The sequence below is a fragment of the Mixophyes fleayi genome, chromosome 6, assembly GCF_038048845.1.
Source record: "Mixophyes fleayi isolate aMixFle1 chromosome 6, aMixFle1.hap1, whole genome shotgun sequence".
Classification (NCBI taxonomy): Eukaryota; Metazoa; Chordata; class Amphibia; order Anura; family Limnodynastidae; genus Mixophyes; species Mixophyes fleayi.
The window spans coordinates 198096907-198121848 of NC_134407.1; the positions used below are offsets into that span (position 1 = coordinate 198096907).

General features: G+C 43.9%; 2 protein-coding genes across 3 annotated transcripts in view; one reads left to right on the forward strand and one right to left on the reverse strand.

Moving 5' to 3' along the window:
- LOC142095140 (actin-related protein 2/3 complex subunit 1A-A-like) overlaps positions 1-6522 on the reverse strand; it is a 41671-nt gene extending 35149 nt beyond the window's left edge. Inside the window, exon 1 of one of the 2 annotated variants that reach the window (XM_075177951.1) lies at positions 6457-6519. The gene's annotated coding sequence lies outside the window, so the exon portion shown is untranslated. Of the gene's footprint in view, positions 1-6456 lie in introns of both variants that reach the window. The other variant, XM_075177956.1, reaches the window with a different exon arrangement.
- A 102-nt stretch (positions 6523-6624) lies between these two features.
- Positions 6625-24290, forward strand: PRKAR1A (protein kinase cAMP-dependent type I regulatory subunit alpha). Its single transcript, XM_075177950.1, has 11 exons — positions 6625-6775; positions 15910-16093; positions 16544-16717; positions 16997-17088; positions 17552-17613; positions 18430-18476; positions 20058-20216; positions 20299-20359; positions 21023-21144; positions 21491-21572; positions 22068-24290. The coding sequence occupies exons 2-11, from the start codon at positions 15920-15922 to the stop codon at positions 22238-22240; spliced, it is 1146 nt and encodes a 381-aa protein (XP_075034051.1). The 5' UTR covers positions 6625-6775; positions 15910-15919; the 3' UTR covers positions 22241-24290.
- The last annotated feature ends 652 nt before the right edge of the window (positions 24291-24942 follow it).

Sequence of the window (24942 nt, forward strand, 5' to 3'; positions counted from 1 at the left end):
TGTGATATACAGACAGGGCCGGATTAACCATAGAGCTAACTGGGCTACAGCCCAGGGGCCTATGGCATCCAGGGGGCCCTTGAAAGTGCTCAGCAGCAGTATTGATCGGTCGGGGGCGCCCCCGGCGCGATCAGTGCTGCTGAGCACTTTCACTGCGGTCCTTCTCCGGCGCGCTGTAGTCTCCTTACTGAGGAGATCTCGGGAGTCTCACTCTCACGAGATCTCCTCAGTAAAGAGCGTACAGCACGCCGGAGAGGGAGGTGGGTCCCAGGGGCCTCCATTCCCTTAATCCGGTCCTGACTATCTCTCTTAATGAGGCTCTTGGACCAATAATGTTGTGCATCCCTCCTCTACAGTGAGACCAGAGCTGACAGATCGCCTCTCCCGCTGTACATGCGTGGGGGGCGGGCTAATAATCATACTTGCCAACTTAAATAACCAAAGTCAAGTGGCAAGAGCAGTGGGTCATGGTGCCACAAATAATGTAATGTAGGCCCGCAGCAAAATGCCTCAATTGCATCAACGCGCCCTGGTGGTTGGGGCTAAAGTTACGTGAATTGCATTAATGATGCGCTTGAGCCACCCACTTCCAAGGAAGTGTGCAGGATCTGGGAGAAGAGCCGGCTCTCCTGGGCTACAAATAACTACCTGAAATTTGGGAGAGTGGGCAAGTATAATTGAAATACATCTGAAAGTAAGTGAAGGAAGTAGTTGTGTAGGAAATCACCCGCTTCTATGGGGGTGGAGGGGAAGCACAGATGGTGAGGGGTACATAGCTTTCCAGTGCCAGTGGGTGCCCCAGTTTCCAGATGTGTATAGAATTAATGTGGACTTTCGATGCATGGTGGAAACAAGAGTCCTGCCCAATTCTCAGTAGTTTTATCTCATAGTTGCCTACTTTTGCAAGTGCCCCTCCGGGAGGTCCTACCCTAATTTTTGGCCCTGTGACGTAATGACCCAGATGCATCATTTTACATTGCGGGGTGGGGCCAAAATGATGCAATTTCCAAATAATCCAATAAGGCTAAGACTAATCCTAAAACTCTAATTCTGCCCACTTCACTAGGAAGTAGAGATGTTCACTGATCCCCTGTGTTTTAGATTTGGATCTAGATTGACTTTGTGTTTTGTTTTTGGCAAAACCGCCCTTGCCTGCTTTGGTTTTGGATCTGTATTTTTTTAAGAAAAAATAGCTAAAATATTCTAAAATCACATAATGTTGCTCTTTTTTTGTTCCTTCATTATTATTAACCTCAATAACACTAATTTCCAGTTATTTCCAGTCAATTTTGACCACCTCACAGTTCACAATATTATTTTCATACACTTTGGGACAAAGACTGCAGTGAGCTGACTGGATGCTAATTGACAGAGCAACGACACAACACATGGCAGTTCATAGCACATCTAAGAAACACAGCTTTACAGCAGTGACAGAAAATAAAAGTGGTGCAAGATGGATTTGTCCTTGGGTCCTCCCACCCACCCTTATGTAAGATACTGAAAAGGACATGTGCAGTTTAACAAACCAAGCTCTCCAGCGACAAGCAGTGCCACTTTTTTTTACCAAAGTGCTTGGTTTGTTTGGACAGGAGGCGATTCCAGGGGCAGAGTCAGGAAAGCCGGGTCAAAGCCAAAAGACGATCAGGATGCATTAGAAGTGTTGGAGCAAATGAGGACCTTGATACTCTGGCACCAGAATGCAGTCAGAGCCTCCTTTAAATAAAGAGATAATCTCTCATTGGTGGCAGTGGGATCGGCAGTCAGAATCAGTTGAACGCCAACGGGAAGCAGAGCAGAGCGTCCTGTTGCCTAGCAACAAGGACGCCAAGAGCCCCTGCATGCCCAGGCGGTTGGCAATGTAATGCAATCGAGCTGGTCAGGAAGGCGCCCATCCCCGGCACTTCCTGACAGTGCGGGAACTGCGCCTGACAGTACTCCCTCCCTCTCTCTGAGAAGGAAAATCTTTGAAGATAATTTCTTTAGAAAGCAGACAATAGACGGGGGACGTGAGGATCCTCTTCATTCAGCCAGGAACTTTCTTTGGGTCCATACCCCTTCCAGTGGACAAGATACTGGGAATGCCCGCAAAGGCGAAGAACATCCAGGATGTGACTGATCTCATACTCGTCACCGTCCGTAGATAGAATGGGGAACGGCTGGGAGGGAATGCGAGTAAATCAGTACTAGAGGTTACTATAAGTAATGGAATTGATGACTTGGGTTACAGGAAAGGGACCAATAAATCGCAGAGCCAGCTTCATGGATGGTACCCGCAGTCTGAGATTTTGAGTAGAGAGCCATACTTTATCACCAGGTTGAAGAACAGGAACCAATTTTCGTTGGTGATCTGCAGATCGTTTATACTGCTGAGAGGATCTCAATAAATTTTCCCTAGCAGAAGTCCAAATATGAGCTAGGTCGTGAACAAGAGAGCGAGCAGCAGGGGCCTGAGAGGAGGAAAAATCTGGTAGTATGGGATGAGAAGCAAATACTGTGTAGAAAGGAGAAAAGCCAGAGGAACTATGAACATGATAATTATGGGCAAACTCAGCCCATAGGAGTAATTACTCCATTCCGATTGGTTGTTGGAGGAAAAACAACAAAGAAATAACTCAAGATCCTGATTTACACGCTCAGTTTGACCGTTGGTCTGATGATGACAGCCTGAGGAAAACTTCAAATCAACTCCCAAATCTTTACAAAAAGCTCTCCAGAAGCATGATACAAATTGGATTCACTGTCAGATATTATCTCTTGCGTGCACCCATGGAGATGAAAGATCTCTTTGATAAACACTCGTGCTAGTTTAGGGGCAGAGGGTAGACCATTTAATGGGACGAAGTGAGCCATCTTAGAAAACCTATCCACTACCACCCAAATAGTGTTGAAACCATTGCTGAGAAGAAGGTCGGAGATGAAATCCATGGAGAGACTGACCCATGGTCATTCCGGAATTGGTAGAGGGGAAAGCAAAACAGCTGGAGGATCTCTGGGAGATTTACTTTGGGTACAAACTGCACAAGCAGCGACAAATTCACGCGTATCAGACCGAAGGGTTGGCCACCAATAACACCAGGATAATAAGGCAACAGTCTTCTTAAAGCCGGCATGACCTGCAAATTTAGAGAAGTGAGCCCAGCGAAGAGCCTTCAAGCGAAGATGTGGATCGAGGTAAGTGCAACCAGCTGGAGGAGTCCTAGGAGAGGATCTAGTGATGGCGACAATGGTGGAACATTCAAGTATTAGTCAAGGCTCAGAGAGAGGAAGCAAGTCAGATTTATCAAAGGACCGAGACAAAGCATCTGCATGAAAATTCTGGGCACCAGAGCGATAAGTAAGTCTCAAATTAAAGCGGCTAAAGAACGAAGATCAGCGGACTTGCTGAGGGTTCAGACAGCGGGCATCTCGCAGGTAAATGAGGTTTTTGTGGTCAGTAAATACAGTGACTGAAAGGGTGGCTCCCTCCAAGAGATGACGCCAATCTTCCAAAGCGGATTTGTTAGCAAGTAACTTCTTATCCCCTATATCATAATTGCGTTCTGACGGAGATAACTTCCTGGAGAAGAATCCACAGGGACGCAAGGAACCGGCAGGAGATTCCTGTGAAAGCACTGCTCCCACACAAATAGGCGAGGCGTCCACTGCGAGGAAGAAAGGCATCTCTTGGTTTGGCTGGACAAGAACAGGAGCAGCAGAAAATGCTTACTTTAAGGACTCAAATGCAGATATAGCTTCAGAAGTCCAATTCCTCAGATTAGCCGATCTTCGGGTGAGGGCGGTAATAGGAGCAATTAGAGTGGAAAATTGCTTAATAAATTGCCTATAGCAGTTGGCAAAGCCGATAAAGCATTGCACTGCTTTCAACTCTAAAGGTCTAGGCCAGTTAACAATCGCAGGCAACTTCTCAGGATCCATCTGTAAGCCAGAGACGATGTATCCCAGGAATGGAATCCAAGAAACTTCAAACACACAATTTTCAAGTTTGCAGAACAATTGGTTTGTTCGGAGACGGGTAAGGACTTTCTTAACATGAGCGCGGTGAGATGAGATCAGGAGAAAAAAATCAAAATATCGTTGAGGTATACTACCAAGGAGCTGTAAAGAAGATCCTGGTAGACTTTGTTGATGAAGGACTGAAAGACTGTCGGGGCATTACAAAGCCTGAAGGGCATAACAAGATACTCAAAATGTCCCTCGCGAGTCCTAAAGGCAGTGTTCCATTCATCACCCTCACGAATGCAGATTAGGTTATAAGCTCCCCTGAGGTCCAGTTTGGAGAAGACTTTAAAGCCACTTATCAGATTGAACAATTCTGTGACAAGTGGAAGAGGGTACCGGTTCTTAATGGTGATGGCGTTCCATTGGTGATAATCGATGCAGGGTCGCAGAGTTCCATCTTTCTTTTTGACAAAAAAGAAACTGGCTCTTGCTGAGGACGAACATTTCCTTATAAAGCCACGTTTGAGATTTTCAGCGATGTAGAGACATGGCTTGATTTTCAGGCAGTGAAAAAGGGTAGATCTTTCCTCCACTCTCATCACATCCTCCCACTCTCGGTTACAGGACTTTTTTCGGGCTGCACCCACTTTGTGGAATTCCCTCCCTCGGAGAGAGTGAAGGAGGAAAAAGAAAAAGGGAGAGTGAGATAGAGAGAGAGAGAGAGAGAGAGAGAGAGAGAGAGAGAAAGAGAGGGAAGGAGGAATGAGAGAGAGTGAAAGAAAAGAGAGAACGGGAGAGAGTGAGAGAGTGGAGGAGAGAAAGGGAGGGATGGTGAGAGAAGAGAGTGAGATAGAGGGAGAGAGTGAGAGTAAAGGAGAAAAAAGAAAAAGGGAGAGTGAGATAGAGAAAGAGAGGGGAGGAGGAATGAGAGAGAGTGAAAGAAAAGAGAGAACGGGAGAGAGTGAGAGAGGGGAGGAGGAATGAGAGAGAGTGAAAGAAAAGAGAGAACGGGAGAGAGTGAGAGAGGGGAGGAGGAATGAGAGAGAGTGAAAGAGAGAACGGGAGAGTGAGAGAGGGGAGGAGGAATGAGAGAGAGTGAAAGAAAAGAGAGAACGGGAGAGAGTGAGAGAGGGGAGGAGGAATGAGAGAGAGTGAAAGAAAAGAGAGAACGGGAGAGAGTGAGAGAGGGGAGGAGGAATGAGAGAGTGAAAGAAAAGAGAGAACGGGAGAGAGTGAGAGAGGGGAGGAGGAATGAGAGAGAGTGAAAGAAAAGAGAGAACGGGAGAGAGTGAGAGAGTGGAGGAGAGAAAGGGAGGGATGGTGAGAGAAGAGAGTGAGATAGAGGGAGTGAGAGAGGGGAGGAGGAAAGAGAGAAAGGTAAAGCGTGAGATAGATGGAGAGAGTGAGAGGGAAGGAGGAAAAAGAGAAAGGGAGAGTGAGATAGAGAAAGAAAGGGGAGGAGGAATGAGAGAGAGTGAAAGAAAAGAGAGAACGGGAGAGAGTGAGAGAGGGGAGGAGGAATGAGAGAGAGTGAAAGAAAAGAGAGAACGGGAGAGAGTGAGAGAGGGGAGGAATGAAAGATAGTGAAAGAAAAGAGAGAACGGGAGAGAGTGAGAGAGGGGAGGATGAATGAGAGAGTGAAAGAAAAGAGAGAACGGGAGAGAGTGAGAGAGGGGAGGAGGAATGAGAGAGAGTGAAAGAAAAGAGAGAACGGGAGAGAGTGAGAGAGGGGAGGAGGAATGAGAGAGTGAAAGAAAAGAGAGAACGGGAGAGAGTGAGAGAGGGGAGGAGGAATGAGAGAGAGTGAAAGAAAAGAGAGAACGGGAGAGAGTGAGAGAGGGGAGGAGGAATGAGAGAGAGTGAAAGAAAAGAGAGAACGGGAGAGAGTGAGAGAGGGGAGGAGGAATGAGAGAGTGAAAGAAAAGAGAGAACGGGAGAGAGTGAGAGAGGGGAGGAGGAATGAGAGAGAGTGAAAGAAAAGAGAGAACGGGAGAGAGTGAGAGAGGGGAGGAGGAATGAGAGAGTGAAAGAAAAGAGAGAACGGGAGAGAGTGAGAGAGGGGAGGAGGAATGAGAGAGAGTGAAAGAAAAGAGAGAACGGGAGAGAGTGAGAGAGGGGAGGAGGAATGAGAGAGAGTGAAAGAAAAGAGAGAACGGGAGAGAGTGAGAGAGGGGAGAAGGAATTAGAGAGAGTGAAAGAAAAGAGAGAACGGGAGAGAGTGAGAGAGGGGAGGAGGAATGAGAGAAATGGAGAGTGAGAGGGAAGGAGAAAAGAGAGAAAGAGATAGAGAGGGTTGGAGAGAGAAGGGAGTGAGAGGAGATTAGGAAAGAGAGAAAGGTAAAGAGTGATGGAGGGAGTAAAAGATGGGGGAGAGGGAAGAAAATAAAAAGAAATATGTTTGGTGTCTGTCTAACCTTCAGGGCTGATGAGATATAATGTATAGTAACATACAGATATGTATACTGCTTCCTGTAGGGTGACATAAGGGATATTATTACAGTATACTTACACTACATATAATACACTGTTCTATGAGCCTTATGATAGCTGCTTCTGTTATGTAAAGTGTGTTTGGTAGCACGGTGCATGCTGGGTAGTGAGGAAGTCGGACAGGCCGGCAGTGGAAGGGTGCGGAGAGAGGGGGAGCGTTGCCAAGGTAACCGTTTCCTGTCAGACCGAGGCCCATTGACGTCACTTGTGGGCTGTGATTGGCTGACGCGGCGGTTTCCGGTGAGTGCGAGGAATAGACACCCGGAGGTGGAGGCCCAGGACACCCGGATCACCGGGGAGAGCGGCCCGAACACCTGACCTACACCCAGCGCAGCGCCCTCCGGTAACCGTGCTGGCCGTTATTGTGGGAGACGGCGGGTGGGAGCGGGCTGCGGCCTCCGAGTGGGAGACCAGGCTCTGACTGACCGTAGTATTATTATACTGGGGCACTCACTGAGGGAAGGCAGGTAGGGGGGGCTGTATCATCGGTGGGGTCACTGTTACCGTGGGGGGAGGCAGTAATGGGGGTCACTTACTGAGAGGGGCTAGGGTGGGCTTTGTTATTATTGGGGGACACTTACCCACAGGAGACAGTATTGGGGGGACAGTGTTACCGACAGGAGACAGTATTGGGGGGACAGTGTTACCGACAGGAGACAGTATTGGGGGGACAGTGTTACCGACAGGAGACAGTATTGGGGGGACAGTGTTACCGACAGGAGACAGTATTGGGGGGACAGTGTTACCCACAGGAGACAGTATTGGGGGGACAGTGTTACCCACAGGAGACAGTATTGGGGGGGACAGTGTTACCGACAGAAGACAGTATTGGGGGGGACAGTGTTACCGACAGGAGACAGTATTGGGGGGGACAGTGTTACCGACAGGAGACAGTATTGGGGGGACAGTGTCACCGACAGGAGACTGTATTGGGGGGGGACAGTGTCACCGACAGGAGACTGTATTGGGGGGACAGTGTCACCGACAGGAGACTGTATTGGGGGGACAGTGTCACTGACAGGAGACTGTATTGGGGGGACAGTGTCACCGACAGGAGACTGTATTGGGGGGACAGTGTCACCGACAGGAGACTGTATTGGGGGGACAGTGTCACCGACAGGAGACTGTATTGGGGGGACAGTGTCACCGACAGGAGACTGTATTGGGGGGACAGTGTCACCGACAGGAGACTGTATTGGGGGGACAGTGTCACCGACAGGAGACTGTATTGGGGGGACAGTGTCACCGACAGGAGACGGTATTGGGGGGACAGTGTCACCGACAGGAGACGGTATTGGGGGGACAGTGTCACCGACAGGAGACGGTATTGGGGGGACAGTGTTTATCGACAGGAGACGGTATTGGGGGGACAGTGTTTATCGACAGGAGACGGTGTTGAAGGCTCTGTTATTATTGGGGGGGCACTTAATGAGAGGACACAGCATTGGAAGATACTGTTAACAAGAGGGAGACGGTTTTGTAGGCTTTGTTTCTGAGAGGAGACAGCATTCGGGGCTGAGTTATTACTTATATCAGTGGTTCCGAAACTGTGTGCCGTGGCTCCCTGGGGTGCCGTGGCGATCTCACAGGGGTGCATCGGTCAGGGCCGTTTGTAAGCAAGGCAGGGGACTTCTTGGTAAATATTTTGGCTTAGGGGTGCCTTGAAAAAATTATGGAGACCCTAAGGGTGTCTTGAACTGAGAATGTTTGGGATCCACTGACTTATACTGTTATTGAGAGGAGACAGTGTCTGGGGCTATGTCATTACTGGGGGATGGTATTGGGGGCTCTTGAAGGATGAACTGTTCATCACTGCTCTTAATACAGTGTTTCTGACAACACTATGAGAGGGAGCAGTACTGGGGTCTGTATTATTATTGGGTGTCTGTATTGAGGTTGGACAATATTGGCGGACGATGCATCTATATTATAGAGTAGGGGACAGTACTGGGCCTTTACTTTTGGGGAGAAGGGGTACTGTACCTGTACTAATGAGAGGGTGAGTAATGGGGGATTTTTTTTTTGAGGGTTCTTTTACCTGTATTAATGATCAGATAGTTATGAGCCCAACTCTGTAGTTATTGGGGTACCCTGAACATCTGTCAAGCGATAGAGTTCAGGGACTGAGGGACTGTTAGTGATTACTGCTGCTATTGGTGATATGGGACAGTGCTGGGGGCTTTGTGTTGGGTGCCCCTGGGCCTGTATTGAGGATAGTTAGCAGCAATTTGGCTGTATTTCATGTATCGGATGTGAGAAAGGAGACGCTGGACACTGTTCTAGTGAACTGTCAGTCTGTGTGGTTGGATAAACATCTCTATAGAAAGCATTAGATGCACCATGTTACTAACCTGAGAGTTAATGTTTATACAGTCATTTTATCTTTTGCATAACATATATATTCAGATGGATTATCCACTTTCTATTGCGATATACTGTTGTGGGCTGCAATACCTTGATCCTTTTAATACTGGCATTTTAAAGTGGGGTAAAATGAAATAAATATGAAGTTACAGGAGAGGTGATATAAAGTACAGTATTTGAACTATTTGCTCTGTTGTCACAGAATAGATGATTACTTTTGCAGTCTGATTTTCTTGCTGTGTGATTGATCTTCCTCTAGATTGAAATACTTAGAATTTACAAAAGTTTGAACTTGATGGACCTGTGTCTTTTCAATCTCCCTAACTATGTAATTGAATACTGCAACGGAGTCTTTAATTGCATGGATTCGTGACTAGTGGATATCCTGTGATGTCCTTAGACTCTTTAAGGAAAAAAAAAACATCCTTCCTGTTGTTGCTCAATGGTATTCTAGAAATTATTACGTTTCAGTAGTACTAGTTCCATCCATATTGAGCACTGATAGATCTATAAGTTTTATTATTTATTGGCAGGAGAGACTATATTATTTATTTACAGCTCTCTAGATATTTTACATACTTTTGTTTAGCTATTTTAGTAATGTTGACCTCTCTACCAGGGAAGAGGTTAAACACAGTGTTCCAGACGCTTGACAAGTTTCCTTTAAAGTCTGGCACTGTCTCTGCCTGGTGTGTTTAGTAAGTAAACTATTTGCTGGTCAATATCGCTTCTGGAAATATCTGGTGTGTGTTCCCTCGCTGTAAGTTTTAAGTTCCCATATGTCCAGGCAATATATAATAGTGTGCTGGGACGGACGGTAGGAATGGCCAATCGGGATGTTGCTGGTCCATTTCACAGAAACTGTAGTGCAAGGTAGTTCTATGATGTCACATTAATGACCTTTTGGAGACATGTGGACAGTTGTGACTGCAGTTCATGTGGCCTGGTGTTACTAATACGCACATACACCAGAGAATTTGCTATATGATCATACATCTTAGTCACTTAAGGGTTATTTTCAGAAGTGATTGTTCAGTTTTTTTATTTTTTTTTAACACCTGGTTTTTAAGTGTTTTGTTTTTTTTAATCAGAAATTTTTTATTATTGTCAAATACTGTGTCACAGCAGCAAATTTGAGTTTAAGTATTTATATTTTGATATTTTTTTTCCTTTAAATTCTTGTTTTACTACTGTAAAAGCCGTACCAGCCTTTTTAAACTGCCTTCAGTGACTAGATTTCATCTGTCCTACTAGAAAGCTTGAAATCAGTTTATATAATTCAGATACAGTCAAAATTATCCAGATACTTAATGATTTGATTAAATGTTGTGAGTATAGGGGCGTTCGTTAGGTTTGAAGAGTATTTCAGTTACTTTGGTATTCAGTATCTATTAAAGTTCATAAAGGAAACCAAAACGTAGGACAGAAGGGGTTAAAATACTAGTGTCACAGTGTCCTCTGTTACCAGGGCTATATCTCATAGGTACCGTGTACTAAAACCTTCATACATTCATCAACTTGAAATGCCCTTGAAAGTTAATAAATTAACAAGTTTCTTTAAAGTATTGTTATTTAATTAATACTGACATTTTCTTTATTGATATACATGATATGTACACTAATCCACTTGATATACAAGGAATAGCTGTAGTGTTTATAGAGCACTACATATATCTGTGCAGGGGAGAGGTGCTTCTCTGAGCAGGCAGTCTTTGAGTGACAGCTTGGCAGACTTGCAGAAATGCAGTGTTTAGTGCAGTGATCAGCAAGCCAAAAACCATTTAGGGGTGGCATGGGTGGCCCTCTAGCCATCAAAAGGGCCACACATTGCCCTTAATCTCAGTAATCTTTTGAATATAATACATTTAATCTAAGAAAGAGACCCCTATATGTAATAACATATCAGTAGGGACTTTAAACAAATGTTACAAGCTATAACAAAAACAAAATGTGACAAAGCAGGAAAGCTCTGGAGGGCACAGGTAAAAAGGCCTATGGCTCATCACTGGTTTAGGGGATTTATACACAGAGATGTGGCCGGAGACTTAAGAGATATACTTTACCCCTGATGAAGTGAATTGACGAAACGCGTAGGGTCCAATGAGGATTGAGGACGGTCACTAGGCGACAGTAAACCCGGAAGTCACGGAGGCATCGAGCAGTCAGAAACAGCTGACGAGCTGCCAGGGGAAAGCGCTGTCTAACCCCTAACTACAGTGAGAGTCTCTGGACCTAAGGATTGCCAAGAACCCGTTATATGCACGTTACGACTTACTAAATGCAAGTTTAAATTTTTATCTGTTTTAGAATAAATTGTTTTAACGATATAACGCTATTGGAGTTTCCATCTCTCTTTGTTTGCATGTCATAACAACGGAGAAACCTGGATGGTATTCGAGCGACTTTAACAAAAATACTTTTTACACATGGACAATTATTGTTTATAGGTACTGATAGAAGTATATGCACTGTTTTGGAGAATGCTGTTTGCTTTAATTTATTTAGATGTAGAATGTTTCCTTTAAGAGCTGAAATGTACAGACTACTCCTCCTTTGCAGCTGCCATGAGAAATGAGGATCATTGATTGGTGTTTCCCAGTTGCACAGAGAATTTTAAAGTGTGTAATGACATTGTTCATTTAAATAGAAACTGTGATGAATATCTCAATAAATAAAAACAAAGTAAATGAACTGTTTACCTTCCTGACAGCATTTTGGAGAGTGAACAGTGTAGAGCGGGGATTCCGGGTAATATCTGCTCTTTAGTGCACCAAGCATTGTCATTGGCTGGAAGAATTCTGTCCTCTATGTCCACATTCTATTTACATTCTCTTCAGTCTCCTGTAACTATCTGACAAACAACATTCTATGTAAATAGAGGAAGTGGATTTGGCAGACATTCTGGCAGTATTAACAGAAAGTTACATTGAAAGTTAGGGAGAGGAATACAGAGAATTATACATCCTTACATAATGGTTTTATGAAGAGGTGACACTTTGTTTCTTGACTTACAATAGAAAGAGGGTGACTTGTCACACGTCAGCAGTGCCGTGTTTTGTGGTGACGGCTAAAACCGTCCCACAACTAGCTCATAGTGGGACTTTGTATTGTGACTTGTTTGTTATTGAATCAATGCAGCCTTTGAGAATGTCTTAACTGGGTTTAGCAATCTTTTGTTGTGGATTCTGGGCCCCTGGCACCTACCCCGGCCTGCCCCACGTTGTAAATAAGCCTTGGCATCATGCTAACAGACTCGTACTTCTGGTTCTGTGAGTCCAGAGATTCCTACCCTGATCAGCGCCCAAAAAGCTATGAAATATTTATGCTGTTTCCTGTGTCAACACTCTCTCGGAAAATACAAAGTACAGAACCTGTCTCTGTGGGAGAGCACAGAAAATTCAGTGCACCCTGTATGCTAATGTTATGCACTATACTCAACCCAGGGCACTTGGCTTGCAGTGTCTGGGACGGATATGGTGCCTTATGCACACAGTCCCTGCATAAGCCTATAGGGCCCGCTGATTTTTTTGTACATTTCCATAGAGCATTAGATGCTATGTAAAACAGGTGTTAAGCCAAACATGACCGGTTCCTTTTAAACACAATACAAAGTATAGATATATGATAAGTCTGCATCATTGCTGTGTAGTATTATATTTGAAATGTAAATGAGGTTTCCCTGTGACTTGATATGCTTATGTGAGCATCCTGGACAGTGCATTGTTACCATCAATCGGTGCATAGTTGGCGGGTTGCTAAAAAACATTAAATGTTATGTCAAATTCCCCAATAATAGAACACTGGTCTACTGATCAAAATATCCATTGGCTCTGTATCAGAAGACCTCTTAATTACTCTTTTTTTAAATGTTTTCTTGATAGACATGTATAAAAATATACATAAATATACATACACACACCTATCCTAAAACTAAATTGTGCTTTGCCTTTCTGAGATGACATTGGTTCGTCATAGTGGACAGTGTGCAATTTACTATATTGTTGATCACAAACCTCAAACTTCTTGTGTGCGTAATTATGTTTGTCAGACTCCAGGCTAAGGCTGGGTACACACTACAGAAAATATCTATCGATGCAATAGCGTTATAGATTTTACCAATGACTGTAAGTCCCGATCAGCATGCCGATTCATGTGTACACACTATATACGTTTTACCTTCAGATCTGTGCTTTTCATCTGTCATAACCAAGGGCTGAAAGATTGTGACTCTAAACTGTGGAGATCTGCCTACACGGCCAGTCATCAGTGCATACACACTTCAGAATTGGAACGACATCCTTCCATCGTTGGACGAGATTTTTAGTTCGTTTATAAAATCAAATGAAGCGATAACTTGCTTTGGAACGATAATCGTTCATCGTTGGAGCATTCACGCCAATGCGATATCGGACTGAGCGGTCGTTTATTGTGTGATTGGCCTGATAATCAGGTGAAAAACCTGTATAAGATCAGTTTAATTGGATATTTTATTCGTTTTTGTTTGTTTTTTGCAACAAAAAATATAGGTGGTCCAATAATTTTAAAACTGCTGCTTTTGTAGGAAGTATTTGTTTCAAAATTACTTGAAATAAAATCCTGTAATTTGTTACCATGATATGTAGCTGTTTATACTGCTTTTTTGTTCCTCTTTTTCCAGAGTGACAGTTTTAGAGCATGCTGTATATGCTAGACATTTTGTGTTATCCCTCTCTACAAGCTATGAGCAAAGTTAGTGACCTCTCTGGACCTTACCGCACACTTATGATACACACCCCTCCCCCACTGCCTTCAGATATCATATTAGGCCACTTCCCCCAAGCTAATGTATTATAAGAGTATTATCTTGTCTCCGCTAGATTGACAGAAGGAAATAGAATGGGACAGACTCAAGTCACAGAACTGATGTGAAGTGTGGAATTGTTGAGAAGTTGGTTTACAAAGGAGTACAGCGTATAATCTCCTTTAGCAGTTGTGAGTAAGCAAGTCAAAGGATTTCTAATAGACGAATTGTGAAATGCTCCGTCACAGACTGATTCTCTGCTCGGAGAGCAGTAACTGTGACAGGTTATACTGAGCGATCTGTAGTAGAGAGACGGTGCTTCAAAGCACAAGAAAAAAACACCTTATCTTGTCATTTCATTTTTAAGGGCTCCCATAGGTGGGGTTCATACAGACGGCATGTTTATATGCGTTACTTCTACATGAGCCTTAAGTGTCTAGTTGAGTACTGTTTCATGTACTGGTGGTACTAGCCTTGCTCTGTGGTAAGATTTGTGTTTAGCTCCCGTAACTCAGTGGTAGAAGGTGTCGGAAGCTGTTTTATCTGATAAATGACACTTCCTGGGAAACATTGTTTGTCCATAACAAGCAGGGTGTTACTGTTTATAATGACCTTGGACATCGGTGTGGTATCTGACCTCTTCATGTGGAGTCTTTTCTGCCATACTAAAGGTACTTTCCGAAACCCAAAATCTTTGCATGTGCAGTGCAAGATCCGGTTCCCCCCACGACTTGGTTTGTGGAGCAAGATGGCGCTGTATGCAACTTTTTATGTGCGCTTTGAGCAATGCAATAAAAAGCTTCACACACGGAAGACTGCCACATGTAATAAAGACATTCCTGATGTCTCCTCTGTTTCATGGATTGTTTCAGCCGTACGTGAGGCTTAACAAAGAGGTGGGGTATGTTAGTAGCGCTATAGAAAAATGTATTTATTGGAAGGGGTGTTTATGAAGGTGTAGGAAGCGGGCCTTGACATTCACACTTTGTACTCTCGACTTTGTGGCCTCCCCTCAACTCGGCGTCTCCAGGGAACAGCAAGTAGGAAGACCCTTTGGTGTGCTCTGTGCAGACCACCCTGACACATGACCCCCAAGGCATTTGTGAAGCTCATCAAGGGTGCTTCATAAATGAGACCAACTATGTATGTTCAGTTCTCAATCTACATTGTGTAAAGGGACATCCGGGAATTTCAAGGTTGTGTTTGCAAACCATCCGCCAGCCATATATGTTCCATTTCTCATGGACTGATGTTAGTCATGCCAAGTTGATTGTTATGTTAGTTTGTGACCATCATGTCGTTCTAGAGGTGAGTGCACATTAGAAATATCAGATGGAGAATGTTAGACTATGGTAATGGGAAATGGAGAGAGTCGGTATGGTTATAAGGACTTAAACTGGCAGAGCTGACATAAACCAATTGGCAGTATTTTAATATTGGCCATGCACATTGTGGTAACACAGCCGGCCGCTGGCAGTTGTCCGGATAGCCTGAAAGCGATCATGATAATTGAAATCGCTTGGTTTATTATTGGACATGTGCTTGTAAGATGACTGCAGATCACTGCTAGTGGTCTGTGCGTTCATCTTCCTCCCGCACTAACATGCTCCAGTGGTCCAGCTGCTTAGTGAGACGTGGGTCTTGTCTAATCTGGTCACTACGTCTGTTCACCCATTGGATATTAGTCCTGTCACCTGGTGCTCATGCAGCAACAAGATCAGTCTGTGTGGTCAGCTTAAAAGTACAGCAAAAATTTTTTTTATTTCAGTTCAGGCAATAATTTACGCCAGTCATTTTGCTTTGCAATAGTAAGAACATCTGAATGCTGCTGACATTTAGACAGAACTGCTTGTTAATGAAATCATTGAAGAGCATTTATTGTAATCTGTCCTCTGCGTGGCTTTGGCAACTAATAGAAACAATGAAACTGTCAAGACCAGGAACAACATGTTAATAAATTTGTCTTTCATGATGTGACAGTCAGTATTTGTGCATATACTTATGTATAAATTCTACCCGTTCATGGCTACAAATCATGCTTTTCACTAGTTAGTTTTATGTTTTTATCTCTAGTTATAGATAAAGAAGCTTCTATTGTAATTTATTGTAAATGGGTTTATTTTGTGACGCAGTCTGTGTTAAGTCGCTCAGGGATGATGTCATGACGGGGCGGCACTACAAAGTTATCGCTGCTGAGGATGTTTTGTAGAAGATCCTGGGACCCTGTCTCCAAAGTTCTATACAGATTAGCTCTATACATGGATGTCAGCTAGTACCCGGGACAGCTTGCTCCTGTTTCCTATAAATAGCTGTCTTTCTTTCCTTTGTTTCAGCTCCAGCACCATGGCATCGTGCAGTACTAGCAGCGAGGAGGATCGCAGCCTTCGGGAGTGTGAGCACTATGTACAGAAACACAACATCCAGCAGCTGCTTAAAGACTGCATTGTACAGCTATGCACGGCCCGGCCTGACAAACCCATGGCCTTCCTCAGAGAGTACTTTGAGCGGCTGGAAAAGGTAGGCTCCTTCGCTGTACTGACAGCTTATTAGTGATTTGGAAACCAGAGCCAATTCCAACAGTCTGTGCTGACTGTTCTGTGGTTAGCTGTAAACTAAAGGAGAGGAAGGGGTTTGTTGTCTAGTCTCTTTTCGTTTTTGAACAAGGCACAGACATTATTGGACCAGGCTAACTTTTTTCATAACAACCTCAACCGACATTATTTATCTTGTATCAGCACACCATACCATAATTAAACCTTTTACTGCTCATCTTTCCTATCTCCTGTTCACCTTTCTCTCTAGTTTATTAACTACACCCAGAAAACGGTGAGTAAAGACCTATCCACAGGGTGTACACTCCCACTCATAGAACCGGGCTCTCATTACCTAGCCGCAGTGCACTCACTTCCAGACAATGCTGGCAGCAAATGGGTCACAATTAATACTACTCCTTCTGTCTTGCACTAGGAGGAAGCTAAACAGTCAGTAAACCAGCAGAAATCGGGCTCCCGCTCTGACTCTCGTGAGGATGAGATCTCCCCTCCCCCACCCATGAACCCAGTGGTGAAGGGCCGGAGACGCCGTGGGGCAATCAGTGCTGAGGTGTACACCGAGGAAGATGCTGCTTCGTACGTCCGCAAGGTAAACAAGCTCTCGGCTTCCAGCTGTGAAATAAATAATATTGTGTATTGCACTATTATTATTATTATTATCAGTGGTCATTTTACTCCTTATGATAGTCCAACCGTGGCCATCCAGGTATAATAACCCAACCATGCTGATGAGCTATGTACTAAAGGTGGCTGGATGTAATATGACATTTTGGTAATAAAATGATGGGAACTGATCTTTCCTGTATGCGACATGCCTTTGTTACATCACTACACCAGTGTCTGACACCTGTATTGCGGCTCCTTGCAGGTGATCCCCAAAGATTACAAGACTATGGCTGCTCTGGCTAAGGCCATTGAGAAGAATGTTTTGTTTGCTCATCTGGATGACAATGAGAGGAGGTAAGATCACCTGTGCGGAATTGATATTAGGAATGTCTGATAATGGTATAGTGGCGCACTAATTGTGTGTGTGTGTTTGTGTATATATACTCTAAGTAGTGTCCCTGGTGCAAACTAGGCTCACAGTTAATATTATGGTGTAATTGTTTTCTTGAATTGATTTCTACTTAGCCTCTACTAGTACCAGTTAGATTCCTGTGTAATCATTTATTCAGAACATGGGTAAAGATGGATATCTCTGAGCTTGTCTGGCTACAAAGCAGTGTTTATAGGTGGGGTGGGCGAGGTTTGAGCTGTAATATAGGGAAACTATTGCTACCCTAACATGTTGTATCTGATGGAAACAGGCAGCAGTTTTTCCCTTTGAGTCTCCAGCTGATTGCACATACAACATGCGTGTGCCCTAAATTACTTCAATGCCAGATAATGATCCAAATGTGTACATGGTGTTTTCTTGTTACAGTGACATCTTTGATGCCATGTTTTCTGTGACATATATTGCCGGAGAGACTGTGATACAACAGGGTAAGCGGGTGTTCTGTCTGATGGAGGGTATAGCCCGGTTAGATGGTCTTTGTCATATGGGTTATACAGAGTAAGCTATCAGAGAGGAGATGTTTCAGGGTAAGAAGTGTGGTTTTTTTTTTTTTTTGGTTTTTTTTTTCAAAGGGGCAATACGAAATCGTAAGCGCTAAATCTGTCAGTTATATGGCAGGGTAAGCGGGGCTCTGATAGAAGAATGATGCAGAGGATAAGAAGCGGGGCTCTGATAGAAGAATGATGCAGGAGGATAAGAAGCGGGGCTCTGATAGAGGAATGATGCAGGAGGATAAGAAGCGGGGCTCTGTTAGAGGAATGATGCAGGAGGATAAGAAGCGGGGCTCTGCTAGAGGATTGATGCAGGAGGATAAGAAGCGGGGCTCTGATAGAGGAATGATGCAGAGGATAAGAAGCGGGGCTCTGATAGAGGAATGATGCAGAGGATAAGAAGCGGGGCTGTGCTAGAGGAATGATGCGGAAGGACAAGAAGCAGGGCTCTGATAGAGGAATGATGCAGAGGATAAGAAGCGGGGCTGTGCTAGAGGAATGATGCGGCAGGATAAGAAGCAGGGCTCTGGTATAGGAATGATACGGCAGAGTAAGAAGCGGGGCTCTGATAGAGGAATGATGCAGGAGGATGAGAAGCGTGGACTCTGGCAGAGGAATGATACGGCAGGATAAGAAGCGGGGCTCTGACAAAGATGTGATACAGTGGGGTTAACACTCTATGTCGATCCTCACTTTCTTCTGTCCCTGTTAGCATTTGTTGTTTCTCCATCAATATTTTGTAATTTCTTGCAGGAGATGAAGGAGATAATTTTTATGTTGTCGACCAAGGTGAAATGGATGTGAGTATTCTGTAATTTGTTTAACTAGTTTTTCAACAATGTGTGCAGCAGCTTGGTCAATTAACATTATACATCACAAAAAAAGATGTATTGGCTTTGAATGACCAATCTGCAGGGGAGGTTCAAGGGTGACCATATTACTACATAGCGTTGTTTTTTTATAAAGCATAGCTAGCAATGTGTAGATGATAGAAATATCCCGGCATGTTTACATGGCTAATTTTTCAAATTATTCATAATTTTGTCTTATTGTTGTGACTAGACCTGCTTAAAAACATAACTATATATGAACTGACAATCAGTACTTATTTAAGTACACTACGTGGCCAAAAGTATATGGACATCCGGATATCCCATCCATATGTGCTTGCTGACCATCTCACTCCAAAACCATGGGAAATATAATGGAGTTGGTCCCCCTTTTGCTGCTATAACAACTTCCACTCTTCTGGGAAGACTTTCCTCTAGATTTTGGAACATGGCTGTGGGGATTCGCTCCCATTCAGCCACAAGAGGATTATTGAGGTCGGGCACTGATGTTGGGCGATGAGGCCTGGCTCGAAGTTGTAGTTCTATGTCATCACAAAATCGTTCAATGGGGTTGAAGGGCTCTGTCCATGCCAATCAAATTCCTTCTCACCCGAATTCTGGAAATCATTTTTCGATGGACTTCACTTTGTGCACTGTGGCAAAGTTGGAAGTGGACAATTCTCTAGAATGTCATTATGTGACATTCCCAGGTCAAACCATGAAAAACAGCACATACCATTATTCCTCCTTCACCAAACTTTACAGTTGGAAGTATGCATTCGGGTAGGAAGTGTTCTCGTGGTATCTGCCAAACCCAGATTCATCCATCAGACTGCCAGATAGTGAAGAGTAGCATCAGAAAACACGTTTCCACTGCTCCAGAGTCCAATGGCGGTGTGCTTCTACACCACTCCAATCAGTGTGTGGCATTGCATAAAGTGGTCTGAGGCTTGTCTGGTCGCTTGGTGATGAAGCAACTGCCGAATTGTTCCTGTGCTGATGTTGCTTCCAGGGACAGTTTGGAGCTCTGTAGTTTGTGCTGCAATCTAGGACAGACTATTTTTATTCGCCAGTAGGCAGACTTGTTCTGTGAGCTTTTGTAACAGCACTGCCTGGCGGCAGAGCTGTTGTGGCTCCTAGATGTTTCCACTTCACAATAATAGGACAAACCGTTGACCTGGGCAGCTCTAGTAGGGCTGAAATTTGATGAACTGACTTGTTGGAAAGGTGGCATTCTATCACAAGTCACTGAGCTCTTCAGGTATGATCTGTTTAAGTGCAACATTATCCAGTGGCATGAACCATGACACATTCACTGATGTCTGATTCTAGCCATGACAATGGCAGTTTATAGGGAGAAATAAACTGTAAGCGTTCTTGTCTTGCCCTGTCGGTGTACAGCGCCGTATAGCCCCAGCTTGTCTTGCAATGTATATAAGAGGATCGGCCTGAGTGCGACTGCTGTCTTACTGAATCTTAAGTAAAAGAAATCTTGTATTTTGGGAATTGGCTGCAATGTATTGTAGATCCTACAAATGTTTTATTTTCCAGGTGTATGTCAGCAATGAGTGGATGACCAGTATCGGGGAGGGTGGCAGCTTTGGAGAACTGGCTTTGATTTATGGAACTCCTAGAGCCGCCACAGTGAAAGCCAAAACCAATGTTAAGTTGTGGGGAATTGACAGAGACAGTTACAGACGAATCCTTATGGTAGGTCTGCCTACCTTTAGATATCTGGAAGAAGTCAATTACATAGACATAATCTGTGTATTAATGTGTGATCTTATTCCAGGGGAGTACATTGCGGAAACGAAAGATGTATGAGGAATTTCTGAGCAAGGTGTCTATTCTAGGTGAGTTATTGAATGCTGTGTGTGTCTCTGTGTTACCGAGAGGTGATTATTTCTAATACTTTTGGATAAGGCCACGGATAGTATGCACATCTCAGACTTGATAAACACATATAAAGGTCTTTGCGTTTTAGCTAGGTTTGTTAATTTATAGATTTTCAGTGTGAAGCAATCTGCCCCAGTTCATTATCTGTTCACCATTAGATCCTGTGCCGAGGATTGTTCATAGACCAAAAGCATCCTCTACACGCTGAGCTTCCTGTTGTTTATATCTTTAGTACTTTCATATAGTTATTATTTCCCTCACTACATTTTCTAAGCAAAGCCATGGTTCTGACGAGGTGTGAATTGCTGTGTACTCCCCACCAGTGGGCTGTTGTAATGTGTTGTTTCCATCTATAAACCTTTGATTCCTGTGCCACTACAAGTCCCAGCATACTCTGCCCACCTAAGAGCTGATTAGTGATCTACATGAATGTTATACAACCATTTAAAGCTTCTCTGGATGGTGTGTGGCTGTTATAACAGAGTCTGCTTCTACATTTCCAACCTTCCAAATTGGTGTTTAAAGGACAAGTCTTGTCTACCACCATGTTCACATTAGAGGTTTTCTGTGGTAATGTTTCAACTTTCCCCCTCTTTTTTTTTTTTTTTTGCACTCTACAGAATCACTCGACAAGTGGGAACGGCTGACTGTAGCAGACGCTCTAGAACCTGTCCAGTTTGAGGACGGACAGAAGATAGTGATGCAAGGCGAGCCTGGGGATGAGTTCTTCATTATCCTGGAGGTGAGAGGCCTTTAGTCACCGTGTATAACCCCGGCCTGTTCATGTATATGGACGTACTCTGCAATGTATGATTTAAGCTGTACTAGCACCTACAGTGGTGCAGAGCAGGGTTCTGGGTAGGGGGACCAATGGGAAGCCGCATTGTCTGTGATTTCGACCTTGCCTATAGATGGCGCTGTGTTCCATGCTGATCTGTAATGGTCATTCTGTCAGTATGCCATATAATCCCTATCTCATGCTCCAGCCCAATAATATGGCATCTCAATATTTTTCCCAATAACTTTAAATAATCATTTTCTAATTTGCATTTTTTAACCTTCGGTTTCGGTGTATTTGTTCTCCATAGGGTACGGCGGCTGTTCTCCAACGTCGATCTGAGAACGAGGAGTTTGTGGAGGTGGGCCGACTGGGTCCTTCGGATTATTTTGGTGAGTTACGTCTTTATGCTGGAGTCCAGGGGAGCGATAATGTTCAGAAACCCCACTGACTGGAGAGGGGTTGCTTGACCGCCAACAAAATGGTATTGTTGTAATAGTCCCAGCTTGCATATACATTGTGACCAAACACAAGCGGAAAGGATGGCTCTTTATTCCCTTCCCAGAAGCAGAGGTGTAAGCATCATCTTTCTTTGTACACTAGAGTGTATGTTCTCTTATTTACATAGCTGCCTTATAAAGACGACCTGAGAAACCTACCCTCTGTGCTAATTGGCGCCCCCTCTGCTTTCTCTTTACACTACATCCAGGTGCAGGTCCTGTGATGGATTTCACCAGTCAGAACAGTCAGAGCCCCAAACAATCAAACGCTAATCTAATGTTCTGTAGCATGCGCCTTTGGTTGCTTCCCAGTTGACAACTATACAGAGAGTGTTGCATGGACCATGTAATCTACATTAAGTGACTCCTGTCGTCATTTCCTTCCAGGTGAAATTGCTTTGCTGATGAACCGACCACGAGCAGCCACCGTGGTGGCCCGCGGACCGTTGAAGTGTGTCAAGCTGGACCGCCCACGCTTTGAACGTGTCCTGGGGCCCTGCTCAGACATCTTGAAGAGAAACATCCAGCAGTACAACAGCTTTGTGTCACTGTCTGTCTGAATCCCCCCCCCCCCCCCTCCTGCCCACACCCTCCACCTCCGCAGATAGCTTGTGCACCACGCCACCATTGCACCGCTTTACCTCCACGATGCGTCACCACCGTACCTCCACCTCCGCAGATTGCTTGTTCGCCATGGCACCACCGCCCCTGTCAGTCTCAAGACAAGGACAAGCTGGAAAGTCTCAGCTTCTTTTTCTTTTTTAAATTTCGAAGTCATTTTCTATTTCCTCTTAACCTTTGAGCTGCCAGTCTCTTCTTGCTGTGGAGGGAAGTCCTGGTGCCACCCATGTAGGAATAAAGTGAGCTGAGTGGGTTAGTTGCTGACCTATGCCCCAGTAGCTGTTCAGGTACAGCAAGCCACTGCTTGTAGGAACAATTGTAAGAATGTTTATTTCATTGTTTAACTGGTGGTTGTCGAATAAGAGTAGATTCGGCCACTAAGACTAAGCTACCGAAAAAAAAACAAGTGATGTCCGTCTCGTGTTGGCGTTTCTGAGCCCCCCACCCCCCAGTTTAACCCTGTAGATCAATTTAGCACCGGCCGACACCACATCTCTGTACGCATGGAAAACCGCGACCGCTTATCTGTGTGATATTCCTGTGAGCGGTGGTTCTGTAATGAGGGCTGAGCATCGCTTGGTATCTGGCACCAAAAGCTATTTGTTGTTGGGTGGTGGGGGGCCTGGTAGCTTGTACCAGTGAAAGCTTTTCTTTTTTGTTTCTCTTATTTTTAAATATGGTTTGTATTTTTCAATGTGTTTTTACTCTGCGGTCACACACACAATGGTGTCCTGTCTTCACATTTCGCAAATGCAGGGACTGTCTTTCTGGAGTTCCCCTACTTTATTCCTCTCTTCTTGTAGTCTTGGTATTCGTTGTTCCAAAACTAGAATACGTTTCTTTCGAACCTCATAAGATTTGATTTTAGCTCAGTTTGGCGGGGCCGTTAGAAGGGTCCCCTACCATCTCACTCCTGTGTTGTCGGGGTGATCCAGTAAGGTGACACTGTGGACTTTAGGAATCGGCAAGTCTACTGCTGGTGTGGTATGAAAGGTTTATATAGGGTAGGAGATGCCTTCAGATCTGGTTTCCTTCTGATCTTTGATATCTTTGGTGATCAGTGAAGAGTGTGTCATTTTTGGGAAGTTCACGCACTGCCAGGATTGGGGAAGGGGGGGTGAAGCAGGGTTAGCCGGCACAATCTGAGAATTTGCTGGGCAGATTGGGAGAAAGCTAGATCAGAGTCCTGAACTATGGAACGAGTATTGTCATCCAAGGTCAGTATAGCAAGGCGGAGTTACTGACTTCTTTATAAGACAACCCAACTATTCATTGGAGTTTTGTCAGCATTGAATTACGTTTGTCTTTTGTTTAGTGGTACAGTTCCATGTTCTATCCCTGCAAAATCTAATGAGCCCCCCAGAATTTTATTATTTTTATTTAATGCTAATTAATAAAGATGTATTTTAAATTGCTTCATTGCATAGGAAAATTTCAAGCTTCTTAATACACAGCTGGGGTCAACACTTTTTTGGGCGTTTTTAAACGATTGCAGTTTTCTGGCAGGGTGTTCTTATCGGGCGTAGTTGGGCATTTACTGCACGTTCCCGCAGGATCTGACTATAATATATATATTGGATTTTATTTTGTCACTCCAAATCACTTTGTGTGTGTCTGCGTCTTGCATCTTGTCCTGTATCACCACCACCGGATTTTTTTTAGCTTTGTAGACTATCTGATTTGAAGCAGGCCAGTGTGAAGTGAAATATTAATAGCGCACCTTGTTTTATTTCCATTGTGTGTGCTATCGCCATCTATCTGAAGACACAAGTTCTGTACAGTTCTATCTTAGCTGGCACCTTTAGGCTCTGGAGATTGGTGTCCTAGAGAGGTACCGTCTAGTCACATAAAGAGGACCATTTTTGTATTGTTACCTGATTATATAAGTCTCATTTACTGTATGTGCTAAAATATATAAATATATATTCCTTTTGTTATAGATTTCTCCTAAAAGCAGGTTCAGCAATAAAAATGATTTTAATTCTTAAATTGTCTTTTATCCAGTTTAAAGTAAAAGGGACGTGTGAAAATTATCTGTGGCTTTCATTCATACACTTGTGTACGCATTTTGCATATAAAAGGACAATGTAGTGTACAATTACTGTGAAAATGATCAATATGCCTGGTATTTGTAGATTATTTTTTTCTTAATTTTTTTTTTTTTATTGTTAAAACTCCTGATTCGCTTCCACAGTCAGATGCGTAGTCTTGTAGAGTCTGCTTACCGAAGATATACAGATTGACTATATCCTCTTAATTGCCTACAGCAACACAGCACCTTCTGCCTGATGTTCTATAAAGGCTATCCTATTGTAAAGTCCTTTTGGGGGGAGAATCTGCCTTCAACATAACTTGTTTCATGTGTCTGGTTGGTGTTTCTTTTGCTTTTTGGACATGATAGCACTCTCTCACTTCTGGTAAAGTCATGCTGCCCCCTGCAGGTAATGGGTAAGCTTGCATCTGGCTTTCATTACTGACTATGGAGTGTGGTGTAATTGTTCTTCCGGGGAAATGTGTTTGATATATATAGATATATAGATATAGAGATATAGATAGATATATATGCAGCAAGATATGAAGTGGATGTAGATTCCATGCCAGCAACTCTCTGTGAGATGTGGAATGCTGACCTGTAATGTAC